General features: G+C 35.8%; 1 protein-coding gene across 3 annotated transcripts in view; it reads right to left on the bottom strand.

Moving 5' to 3' along the window:
- Positions 1-2,449, bottom strand: part of BBS8 (tetratricopeptide repeat protein 8) — a 59,888-nt gene extending 57,439 nt beyond the window's left edge. The window contains exons 1-2 of one of the 3 annotated variants that reach the window (XM_089246903.1): positions 2,138-2,449; positions 1,912-2,030 (exon numbers count right to left, since the gene is read on the bottom strand). In XM_089246903.1, the coding sequence (XP_089103029.1) occupies positions 1,912-2,013 (102 nt within the window). In that variant the 5' untranslated portion in view covers positions 2,014-2,030; positions 2,138-2,449. The remainder of the gene's footprint in view (positions 1-1,911; positions 2,031-2,137) is intronic. The other 2 variants (XM_089246920.1, XM_089246912.1) reach the window with 2 other exon arrangements.
- Between the last annotated feature and the right edge of the window lie 11,442 nt (positions 2,450-13,891).

Raw genomic sequence — 13,891 nt, 5'->3', positions numbered from 1 at the left:
CACACCTTTCTAAAAAGCAAGATTTTTTTTGTTTTGTTTGCTTTTGTGAAACTTCCACGTACCATCATTTTACTGCTGTTTAAGTACTCAGATATTTAACAATTTCTATAAAAAAAGCTGATAAAAATTTAATTAACATTAGACCCCAGTTTTTCCTCTGTCTCTCAACATACACTATATATCAAGGAGCGTTTTCATATTAAATCTAACAATATGAATATCAGATATAAACTGACAGAAAATGTTTAGGCACGTTCACAAGGGTTTATAGTGATTAAGAAGTTGACTAAATTTTAAGTCATCAAGTACTTTACAATGTATGCCAATGTTTAGGCCCATATATACAGATTTAACACTAGAACTACAGAGCGTTCATTTTGATCTCAATTGGAAATTTTGTTTTTTATACAGAAGCACTTTGTTTTTTAAATACACTTTAAATGAATTTTTTAGAAAATAAAATTTTTATTTATTTTTGTTTTTTAAAAATAGAGTATGGAATCACCCATGCTTTGTTACATTTCAGGCGTAAGCAAACATACAGGGTGTTTAAAAAAAATATGGACTAATTTCTAAAAGGCGGTAGAATATATTAAAATAACCTGTCTTTTTACATGTATATAACACAGCTATTTTGACATCATTATACAATTATATGAGAATTGGTAAAATTATTTTCCTGTTGCAACAACTTAAAAACAAAAGCAACAGAATTATGATGGCAACACCTCACATTCTTCCTGCTAGTAAATTGAGTATTAGCTTCAAACCTAAAATCTCTTGACTGCTCTAGTTGGGATGGGGGCGAGGTGGGGCATGGGAGTGGTACCCTAAAGGGCAGTTGATCCCCCAAGAATTTTTTGTGAAGTGTACCCTCAATAATTCATGTACCCCCCCCGCCCATGTGTTTTATTAAATATTCCTTATATATGAAAAGTCTGGCAGCCCTAGTTAACAGTTAGCCCAACTTACATTCCAAAATTTTGAAATCAATAATATGCAATTTAAATTTTAAAAAATATGAACATAATTTTTTTTCCATGATTGAGGCCCCGTTTCCCTAAAAACCCTCATACACAATATTTCAAAACAGGCAGCCCTCGTTCTCATAGCACTTCATTTAATCTAAAGTTATATCAACATTTACAGAAGTATCATGAATTTTTGTAATAGGATTTTTGTGTTGCATAAGCTGAATAGGAGCATTTCGTGTCAGCAGAAACATGTAACTTCACCATGCTACACATTTGTTTTCCTAACATGGCACATCAGCTGTTCTGTCGTCTGCACATTCAGGTATTTTTGACATTTTGCACAATAAAAATACATTAAAGACAACAAAAATGCAGAGAAGATTGGCAAAATGTACACTGTACGATACATTTGACTCCGGCAGAACAGTCGACCAATCACACCTAATGCACATTTTAATTTTATGTTGTACTCTGTCAGAAAACAGTCATACTGCTTCTTCTATTAGTGAGTAGACCGCGTGTCATGCCGGACGATTCACGTCGTACGTGGTGCAAAAAACCTACTCCTAGGAAAACAGCACCTAAGAGGAAAAATACTGTACTTCCATGGTTAATTTCTTCTATGGTACAGAAGACCGATGAACTATAGACTAATTATTGCCAGCAAATTACAATGTTACTTCCTCTTTTCAAATATGAAAAAAAAGTAGTTTTAAAAAATTATTGCATGGCAGTTTAGCCAAAATGAATTTTCATTCGTCAGGTAAGAACAAATAAGAAGTAACACTGAAGAATATTGAGACAAAGAACCAAATCTTTATGATGTCAAAATACTTTGGTACCGCTGCCTGGTCGTCTGCAAATGTACAGAGTGTATTGATATTTTGGTGCATTGTGATTATTTTGTTAATTGCAAATTGATAAATGGAAGACGCACTTGATCACGTGGGTTTTCATCAAGAACAACAGTACATATATCTATGCAACTATCCAGTTCATGTCGTCGAAAAGCAGACAGAGCTTTGAATAAGTTATCCATCGTAATTTTTCTTCCTCCTGTATCAAAGAAAATTAAATGTTGTAGTGTGGAACAAAGTAACAGCCACCAACTCCAGTGGCGATCAAACATAAAAAAATTTCATAGGTACATTTATATCCCTTACTAGATTATGGCACAATACTAATCTGGAAGAATCTGAAAAAAGAACAGTTTTCCCACCCACACTTGACTATCACAGTCATCTTCTGGAAGCGATGCAGTTTATCAAATCTTGTTAATATGTAATGCCAACAAGCATGTGTTGTATATATTCTAGAAACCTTGTATGTTGAGCTTACATTGTCGTTACTAAGGTTACCACAACAGCACCATTAACAAACAAAGCATCATGTACTGTTGTAAGTGAGTGACCATACGTCCCGTATTTCTCTCGAGGAAATATGGTCCGCTTAGTTGTAAGCAAGTCCTCACTTTCCTTGATAACGAATGCTTCCAGTGACCTCAACTGACCATATTTTCTCGAGAGAAATACGGGACATTTGGATTCCAAATACGGGAAAATGCGGGACATCGCCAATTATTGCAAAAAATGACACTGAATCCAAACAAAGTTGCCAAATATTGTTGAAATTACAGGAAAATCACAATGGCGGGAAATGAAGCATTACTGCAAATTGCAGTGGATTAAAATGAATTCCACGAAAAACAGCATTCTCCAAGACAAATGTAGGAGATTAATATTATCATTTATAGTTGTAATCATCATCATATAATTTATGAGTTGAAAAATAGTTTCAATCTTTGATTTCAATAAAGAATAAAAATTCAAGTAGACTTCATGTAAAATACGGGACGTATGGTCATTTTGTTTCCAACACAAGTTCTGTGAGCTTGACCATGTTTTTCAACTTTTTCTAGGGGAGTGGGGGGTAACCATTTTCCAGGGGGGGGGGAGGAACAAAGCACATGTACTGAATGTAGGTATATATATATTTGCATATATATATATGTGGGCTCTTCACAGAGAAAAATGCACAGCCTCCATTTCTGAAACATTTATCACGCGTACAAAACGATCACACACTGACATACAAAAAAACACGCGGCCTTTCCCCGGCAAACTCACTGTTGCCACCACTAATCTTTACAATATTCCTCATTCACTTGCATGCCGCAGCGCCATCTACCGACAACAAAAAAGAACTGAAAATAAAAATCCTACAGTCGGCCATCCTGCGGCTCACTGACCTCAGTGACATTTAACATGAACAATATTTATATAAGCATGAAAAATTCGGAACATAAAATTTGTATCAGCATAAAAAAATTCAAAACATACAAATACAAATACAAATACAACGCCACAACAGGCAAAATGCCCAACGAGGTGGCTGATAAAAAGATGCCCATAAAAATATGGTTGTCATATGTTTCAAAAATACAGCAACCCAATTAAAAATGCAATTAACACAAATTACAAACAATATATACACATGAAAACATAGTATTCATATGAGTATAAAAATTCAAAACATAGTATTCATACGAGTATAAAAATTCAAAACATAGTATTCATACGAGAATAAAAATTCAAAACACAAAATTTGTATGGGCATGAAATTTTTTTTTTTTTTTTTAACATACAAACATATATACAAGCATATACAGAAACACATTAAACATACACTTTTGACCTCAAAGGACATGCCTGTCCTTCCAGTAGGTCGGTCTACAGGGTTTCTCCATAGATTATTTTTCTTAGCAACAGCCTATTATGGTTTAGGTCGGTTTATAATTGTTCAATATACAGTTTTTTTTTGTTTTTTTTTTGTATTTATGTTACAAAGAAATTTTACATACAGATGGATTGTATCATGTGGTTGCATTATTGTTGTGATATAGATTCTAGACTGGTATTCATAGAAAACGTGAATATATTGTTATTAGATCTTATGTAATTATTTGTATGATTGATTGTATAGTATAGATTCATTATTTTTGGAGCGGTGTATCTATAACTCTTTTGAAATAACGTTTTATTTGTTTTTGGCACTTTATATATGTTATTTAATCTAGATGACGTTCTATTTTGTTTCATTTCTAACCAATTATTGTTTAAGAATGAAAATTTTATTAGTCTATAAACATAGTTTTGTCTTATAGTTAGCTTATGGCATTCTGTTTTGTTGGTGTTTATTGTGGTGCTTGTTATTTGGGATCTTATCTTGTTATATATATTATCTAGTTTTTGTATATCTATTTGATATGCACCTCCCCAAGCAGTGATTCCATATGTTACTGTTGAATATATACAAGCATAAAATAAATCTTTTAGAAAGTTATTGTCTATTGTGTCTCTTAGTCTATAAAGAATTGCTGCATATATTCTTAATTTTTTTATTATTTTTTCACACTGTGATTTCCATTTTAAATCATCTTGTATTATTATTCCTAGGTAGTTGTATTCATGTACTCTTTCAATTTCTTGACAGTTACATTGTAATATATGTTGACACGGACAATGATCATGAATTTTTATACTTAAATTTGCCAAACTATTTATGTTTCTTGTTTTTAAGCATATGTATTTAGTTTTCTGTATGTTTAGTTTTAGTTTATTTTTCTTGAGCTAGTCACTGATTTTAAATAGGTCCTCTTCAACTTTTTTTATTAAATTTGTAATTTCAGTGTCTTCAACATACAGTACTGTATCCTCTGCGAATGAGATTAATTTACCATTTATGTTGAGTTTGAATATATCATTTATGTAAATGAGAAACAATATCGGGCCAAGCACAGATCCCTGGGGGACACCTTTTTTTAATTCTATGAATGTACTCATTTCTTCACCTATTTTAACTGATTGTTTCTTATTAGAATAGTATGATTTAAACCAGCTCAATATGTTTCCACGTATACCAGCTGTTGACAATTTTCCTGTGAGTATCTCTAAATCTACGTAGTCAAAGGCTCTTTTTAAATCCAGAAATATCGTTGTAGAAAATTTATTGCAGTTGAACCTGGTATTTAAATAATTGCACAGCTCTAAGATAGCCATTTCTGTATTCTTACTTTTCTGAAACCCATATTGGTTAGGAGCTAAATAATGCTGATAATTAAGAAAATCTACGAGCTGTTTTTTATGCACTTTTCTATTACTTTTGAAAATATTGGAAGAATTGATATGGGTCTATAGTTTAGTAAGTTATTTGTCTCTTCTGATTTATAAATGGGGTGTACTATGCCATACTTTAAATCACTATAAAAGACTCCTTCCGTTATAGATGAGTTAATTAGGTTTTTTATTACATCCACGTGATAATGGACAATTATTTTCATCATCTTAGGGGTTATTTGGTCAATTCCACTTGCTTTATTAGTCTTCAATTCTGACATAACCTTATCAATATCATAATCGTTAATTTCAAAGAAGTACATAGAATTGTTAGAATTAGTCATTGTTTGGTCATCTTCACAATTACAGACTGTGTTTAATTCTATTTCTTCCAAGTTTCTTGTAACAAAGTCTTCGTTAAATTTCTTCGCTAAAACGTTATGGTTATCGCAGATAGGGAGTATATTTTGCTTTGCACTTTTATTAAGTATATTCTAATTTATACATTTCCATTGCATTTTTTTGTTATTCTCGCTTTCGTAAAAGTATCTCTGATATATTCCTGTTTTAGTTTTCTAATATACTTTTTCAGTTCCTTATTGTATTCCATGTAGTCTTGTTCGTATGACATAATATTTGGGTACTTTTTGTATTTTTTGTATAATTTTTCCTTATAATTTATTTTATTTATTATTTCTTTTGTGATCCCGTTTTTTTTACTTTTTTTGGGTTTCATCTTGACTTGTTTCGTCCATAAATTAGAATTTGATTGTATGATATCCACGAATCGTTTGTATTTATTTTGTATGCATCTTTCTTCTATGACACTAACGAAATTTATATTTTCAATGAATTTTTCAAATTTATCATAATTTATTATTTTTATATGTTTGCTTTTTTCATTTTCTTCTATTTTCTTTTGTAAAAAGTTTATGTATCCTAATACTGGATAGTGATCTGTTATCCGAGTTTTGTACACTGTGAATTTTTCTATTGAATTTATTTTTGATCTATAGAATACATGGTCTAAACATGTTTTATTATTATTTGTTTCTCTTGTTATATTTTTGTGAAGGGGGGACCAATCCATTTATTGCCATTATGTTAAGATATTGAGAAGTTTCGTTATCATCTCTATGTAAATTTATATTAATATCACCCACTATTAAAGTATTTTGCTTCAATTTCTGTAAATTTTGTTCTAATTCATCATTAAATTGTGAGATGGAGAAAGAATGCGAACGGTATAAGAGTAATAAATCAATGTCATAATCAGGGAGGTATATACATAATTCTTCAGCAGTTAAAAATTTAACATTTTTCTTTTGTATTGATTTGATATTTTTATTTATATACATTATTACTCCCCCGGCTCTATTGTATGTTCTACTGTTTATATAGCAATAGTAATCTATTATTCCCTCAAGATTGTCAATATAGTAATTAAATAATTCTTCACTTTCAATCCATATTTCACTTAGGCATATGATATCTATTAATTCATTTAAAGTTCTAAGAAATACCACCAGACTGTCAAAATTTGCTCTTATACTTTGGATATTCAATGTAAGAAACGTCAATGTTGAGTTTGGTTCACTGGGGCAGTTCATAAATTTTTTTGCTTCACTAATGTCCTCCAGAGGTCGTTGGTCTTGCATCTCGAGAAAGTTCTCTGTGATCATTTGTACTGTGGCTTGATTCTAACTTTTGCAAATGTTCTTGGCTTGTTATCCTGATTACTCTTGAAGTTTCATCCCTCCGGAGAAATATTTTCCATTCTTTCGCCCACGCGAACTTCAAATCCAGTTTATTTTTCGTTTGTCTAGCCAGGTGAAATAACTTCTTGTTTTCAATGGTTAGATGTTCGTTCACATATATTCGGAGATCTTGAAAGATCAGGTTTATTTTATCTGCTGTAAGGGTATTTTGTCGCTTAGCCTTTTGAATCCAGATGTTTTTTGATGTTTCACTATTGAATCTTACTATGATTGGTTTGGGTATATTGTCATTTCTTGTTGGGACTCTGTGAGCACATTCAATTTTAGTTTTTTCAGGTATTTGTAGTTGTGTTTTTACTGCTTGAATTATTTCTTGTATATTCTCATTTGGGCTTTCTGGTATTCCATTTATCTCAATGTTATTTCGTCTCATTTTGGTTTCTAACTCATTCATATGGTATTTCAAATTTCCTATTTCAGCTTTCATGTTTTTATTTTCCCATCTTGAGTTCTTGATTCTATCTACTTATTTGTTGAACCATTTCTTTCAAGTTTTCTACCTGCTTTGAAAAATCTTCCATGCATTTTGAGTTGTATTCTATAGACTTTATAACCTCCTTCATTTCATTTTCCATCGCTTCTTGTTTATGTATGATTTTTTCTGTGACTTGTTGGATGGTTTCCTTTACTTCCAGTTTGAAATCACCAATGATTTTTTCTGTGACTTGTTGGATGGTTTCCTTTACTTCCAGTTTGAAATCACCAATGATTTTTTCTATCCTGTCAAAATTGTCTTGCTGTGTATCATTCACCGCTGTGGCTCCTTCATCTTGTTCATTTTCACAGATTTTACATGTGAATTTGCTTCTTTTGTCTTTTGCCATCCTTCTAAATGCAGATTCGTTGTATCCAGCACAAACGGGGTGTATATATTGTTTACACACTGTACACAAGAAAAATTCGTTCACGTCTATCACTTTATCGTTACACTTCCTACATCGTGATCCATCCATCTCTGATTGTTTTCCCCAATGAAGAAATCGTATATTCTAAATTCTTAGTTTAAGATTGTTTTCATAGATGGCGACTCCGATTCCTTATTTCTTTGTTGTCTAGTTATGTCGCTGTACTTTATTCATTTACTTTTTAATTATCATATTGTTATATTATTTGAACATAATTACCGTTCCCACAGTCCTGCAGCTTCCAGTGCTGTTGTTTTCGCTTAGTCTACTGATAAAACACTTAATTTATATGTATTTTTCGGAGCTCGGTAACTGTCTGTTTGTAAACATTGACGGCGTGTTGCCATCAGAACATCAAATTCGTATACATTTCTAATAACGTTTCATGAGATCAGCTGCGGTAGTAGTGGTGAAAGGACCCGAATGATCTCCGATTTTCTTGACCTCATATTTGTCCTTAGCATTCACTTTTGTCACTTCATATGGACCGAAAAATTTGGATCTCAACTTCGGTCCGGGGCCGAATTGAGTCCTTTGTATAGCCACCAGGTCACCAACTTGGTACTTGGGTGCCTTTTTTCTCTTTTTGTTGTAAGTACGGCTATTTTCAGCTTGAATCTTGTGGATATTTTTCTACGCCTCTTCTCTAATGACATTTCTCTGATCGTGGAATTCATCTACAGCCTTTTCCATCAGCAGAGATCTCTTAGCACAATGTCTTCTTTATTTCTCATTTTCACACCAATTAAAAGTTCAAAAGGCGTGTATTTCGTACTTCGATTAGTCGTGCTGTTCTCAAGACCCTCTTCAACTTATCGACGTGCTTGAACCACTTTGTTGCATCATCGAAAGTCAACTTGGACTGGTATTAGAGTACGGTGGATTCTTTCGACCTGTTCCCACGAGGAACACCTGTGGCAATCTGCAAATGCATGATGCCCTCTTCAGCACAATAATCACTGAAAGCTTTCGAAACGAATGCTGAGCCTCTGTCAGTTATAATCCGGTACGGACTCCCAAAAGTCTTCTGCTGAAGCTTCAACTTCTCTAAGGCGTCCTCTGCTGACGTAGACTTAATCGGATACAACCAGGTGAATTTCGTGAACGCATCTACAACAGTTAGTATATGCTGGTAATTCTTATTCGTTGAAGGTAAGGGACCTATGAAATCAACGTGATAAGTTCCTACTGGTACATCTGCTTTTGGGACTGGGTTCAAAAACCCTTCCTTTTTCCCACATTTTTTGTTTGCCAATATGCATGGAACACAGCTGAGAATAACTCTTTCTGTCAGCTTGCTCAAGTTAGGAATATGGAACTCTTGCTTCAGAACCTCTTCCATCTTAGATGTGGAAAAATGACCTTTTTCATGAGCTAATTTTATCAGCTCCATCTGCATGCCTTTCGGAACCACAATGAGTTCACGACCATTCATAAACTTGTATAGAATGTCATTTTTTACAAAGTATTCTTCAGATTCACTGTCAGTAAGCAGTGTTCTAAGGGCACAAATCTGTTCATCTTCTAATTGGGCATTCTTCAGTTTTGCCGTCAAGGTGTCATTCCCAACTATCATGACTGGGTGTCTACTTAAGGCGTCGACATGCTGCATCCTCTGACCGGGTCTATGAGTGATTTCATAGTCAAATTCTTAGAGAAGAAGAGCCCATTTAGCGATTCTTGTAACAAGATCTTTCTTGTCCATGGTCTTCTGAAATACTGAACAGTCTGTGACAATTTTGAATCTATTACCCAACAGATATACTCGGAACTTCTTCAAGGCTTCGATAATTGCTAGTACTTCTAACTCATAGCTACTGTACTTCTCCTCAGCGGGACTTGTTTTTTTCGACATGTAGTAAACTGGATGTAAGCTTCCATCATCAGCTTCTTGTAGTAATACTGCACCGTAACCATGTTTGCTAGCATCTGAATGCAACTCTATTCTCCGCCCTTGTTGAAAAATACTTAGCACTGGACTTTCGGTTAGTGATGTTTTGAGCTTCTTGAATGCTTCTTCTTGTTCGGGACCAAAATCAAATGTATCGTCTTTTCTCAACAAATCACTTAGTGGTTTGGTGATCTTGGCGTATCCTGGGATAAACTTTCTGAAATATCCAGCAAGTCCTAAAAAACTTTGTGTTTGCTTCATGCTCGTAGGGACAGGAAATTTTTTCACTGCTAGTGTCTTTTCCGTAGACGGGCGTATCGACCCATTTTCTACGATATGGCCAAGGAACTCTACCTGTCGTTTCAAAAATTGACATTTTTTTCAATTTGATCTCGAGGCCATATTTTGACGCCACTCTTAGAACAGTTTCTAATTTATCCAAGCCATCCCTTTCATCAGCCGAGGGGATGATCAAGTCGTCCATATAAATAATAACAACACCTTTGTTCATGAAATCCCGGAAAATGCTGAAAACATACCGCTGAAAGACACTTGGGCTGGTGCTTAACCCGAATGGGACCTTATTAAACTCAAACTGACCGTCTGGGACCACGAAGGAAGTGTACTTTCTGCAGTCTTCATCAACATCTACGTGGAAAAACCCGTTTTTAAGATCTAGTGTGGTGTACAATTTTGCACCCTGCAACTTATCTAAAACATCTTCTATCAACGGCAGAGGAAACCTGTCTTTGACGAGCTTCCTGTTCAATTTTCTGTAATCAAAACACAACCAAGTCGTGTTGTCCTTTTTTCTTCACCAATACCACTGGGCTGGCATAGTCAGAAGAACTTGGCCTGATAATTCCTTCTTCCAGCCATTCATGGATCTGCTTGTTCACTGCTTGTCTCTCAGGAAATGATAGGCGTCGAGCTCTCTGATATACAGGTGTTTCATCATTGAGAATAATTCTCATAGAGACATTCGTTTTTTCAGTCTTTTCCGGCTTATAAGACAAAACAGTCTTTCTTATCTTCTCTCTCACTTCTCTATCACAAATGTGACCCAGTTCAAGTTGGTCTTGATACAATTCAGATATCTGCATGAGCCAATGTCCTCTCTCCTTACGAAAAGTGACTTCCCTTTCGTCGAAGTGCAATGAAGCCTGTTTTCGGATTCCAACTCCAATCACTGCTTGAAAGTTCAGTTGTGCTGTGGGTACGACAAGCCACGTAAGGGTGAAGCTATTTCCGTCCAACTCAACTTCCTGTTCAAAGGATCCTTTAGTCCACACCTGTCCCGCCCCAATTCCAGATAGTAGTATGGGCTTTAGCGCAGTGGCGTCGGAGCCGGGGGTGCTGTGGGTGCTCGAGCACCCACGGAAGTTTGTAGAACGGATTCAAGCACCCACAGAATTGATTCAAAAATCGAAATTTCCTGCATGAATCTCAAGACGGGCACCCACAGGTTCGAAACACTTCCGACGCCCCTGCTTTAGCGTCAATTCCGGAACGCCAACAGCTTGTCTGTATACATCCTCACGCAACAGGCATACTGCACGGCCCGTGTCGACAAGTGCACAAACTGTCAAATTTTTGAATTTCATCTGTTTAGTAGGAACCTCTCCAACTTCGGTACTGTCACTGTGTTCGGTAATGTGAGTATCTGACGTTTTCTGCCTCTCGCTGTCCCATAACATCTCATCTGACTATTGTTCTTCTCAGTTTGTCTATTTCCAAACTTCCATCCCCCCCCCCTCCTGCTTTATTCTTGCCGTCCTTGGTTTTGCAGAACTTATCCTGGGAATTTTCGAATGTTGGTTTCTGGAATTTTTGTCGTTCCCACTCACCAGCATGTGATGTTTTGACAGGTCTCTTAACACTTTCGTAATCATCGAGCTTTTCTGACAGTTCGGTAGGAGACGCAAAATTACTCTATTCGTTTAAATGATAATCTCGGAAATCAACTGGGCTTCGTTTTTTAATTTGATCCGTGATGATCAAATCTCTTAACTGATCGAATGTTGTTACTTTTAAAGCGGACGTCCAGCCATCAAAATATGCGCATAATTCGTGATGAAAATCTCGCCAAGTACTGGTCTGCTTTTTCTGAGACAAACAGCTGACGAAACTTTTCCGCCGTCAATTTGAATCTTTTCATCAACAGTTCTTTTACAAGGTCGTAATTCTCCACATTCTCCTCGGGCTCTCGTGCAATCAGTTGGTTTATTTCATGAGGTAATAGTCCTAGAAGATGAGTGACCCATTCCTACTTTGGTAGTGATACCCGGTGAGCTTGCCGCTCAAACACCACAAGGTAGAGAGTTATATCGTCACTCATATCGAATCTTTGCATCAGGTTTTGGAACTCTCTGCCTGGACTTTTTGTGTTTTCAAACTGAGTCCTTTCACTTGATCGGGATTCAACCTCGATTTTCATTTTCTCTATTTTCAGTCTCATACGTTGTCCTTCCATTGCGTCTCTCCTGCGTTGTTCCACGATTTCATCTTTTCTCCGTTGCTCCTCGATTTCATCTTTTCTCCGTTGCTCCTCGATTTCATCTTTTCTCCGTTGCTCCTCGATTTCATCTTTTCTCCGTTGCTCCTCGATTTCATCTTTCCTCCGCTGTTCTTCCATTGCGTCTCTCCTCCGTTGCTCTTCATCTTTCCTCCGCTGCTCTTCTTTTCTATCACCTATGATAGTTTTTAGCAACTCTTTGCAAAACTCTTCGTCATATTCTTCGCTTTTCAGAATGGCGTTCTTAAGATCCATGATTTTGAAATTAGGGGGGGGGGGGTGTCCAACCAAGGGCGTAGCGAGGGGGGTTACTTTTGGGTCTGTTGTCCCCCCCCCCGAAATGTGAGAAAATGACCGAAAAAAGGGAAGAAAATGGCCAAATCCATTGTTCTGTCACTTTGTTCGCGAACACAGTCTCGCGAACATGAAACCAATCGCGAAATTTTCAGCACAGTCTCGCTAACATGAAACCGGTCGCGAAATTTTCAGCAAACGAAACTAATCGTGAAATCTTGAGTCGGGCTGACTCATGGAGGAAAGAATAACAGGAGGTGACATCAGGAACGAAAATTGAAGCCGTTGTGGCAACCATATGGGCTGACAAGTAAGCCCAAACAAACCGCTCTTTTCCCTATACTTAACATGAGTTTTGCCGGATCGAATTCTTTTAAAATATTAATAACTAAATAAAATTAAGCTCCATGACTGTTTAATGCATCTTCAGGTAATCTACATGATCCAATAAAGGGGAAAAATAAAATCTTATCCTTATATAAGGGGTTGTTATATTTTTAATTTATTTTTGAAAAAGGGGAAGATCACTTTTCACTCTCGACTCGTCATAAGTTTTTAGTTCAGTGCCTTCAATTTATTTTAAAAATTTGATGCATCACATTAATGTCAATGGCAATATGATTAATTAAAATAATATGAAGCCGCAATAAAATGCAATTTCATAATTTTTTTCTTTTAACTGTTTATCTTGCCTTTTTGTTTCGTTCATCATTATCATAGATTCGGGACATTTCGAAAGTGTTTCAGGCCCGTGGGTGGTCGTCTTAAGCTTTACATGAGGAATTTTTTTTTCAGAACTGATTTCTGAGGTGCTCGAGCACCTTCTGACAGGGCCGTAGCTAGGATTTTTGGCTACCGGGGCAAAAAGCATTTTGCCGCCCCCGTGCCTCAAACATGGGTGGAGATACGGGGGGGGGGCCGTGGGGGACAAAGGTGGAGTCGACTGATCTAATGTATATATGAGCTGACATCATCATCATCGTGCCCCCCCCCCAGCAATAATGACCTTGCCTCCCCAGACTTCCAAGTCAATCTCCGCCTATGGCCTCAAAGTACTGGAAGTGCTCGAGCGTCCTCCGCCACTGTGTATTTATGGTTTTGCTGCCTGTAGGCTGTACAAATTTCGCCACCCTTCTTCCGTTACACTCTCATATTCTTGAGTACGTATTACTGAAATATATGCCACCCATCCGAACTTTCCGCTATGTAGATGTATTGAGAAAAAAATATTAAAAAATAAAAAACTTTTTTTACGGCCGCGATAAGTCATCTCTCTGGCCTATAATATTTAGAAAAATAATCTGGGCTGTTTTTTTCCTCTTCATTTTGTACCAATTACTTTGCGTTTAAAGTGGTATGTGTACGAAAATTTGACAAAAAAGTTTCGAATTGAATTTGAAATCTAAAATTTTGTCTGTG

Source organism: Pholcus phalangioides, unplaced genomic scaffold, assembly GCF_987345545.1.
Source record: "Pholcus phalangioides strain wild (caught in Gottingen) unplaced genomic scaffold, Ppha-v1.0 ptg000003l_1, whole genome shotgun sequence".
NCBI lineage: Eukaryota > Metazoa > Arthropoda > Arachnida > Araneae > Pholcidae > Pholcus > Pholcus phalangioides.
The sequence above is the reverse complement of the archived record's forward strand: the minus strand, read 5'-3'. Positions and strand labels throughout refer to the sequence as shown.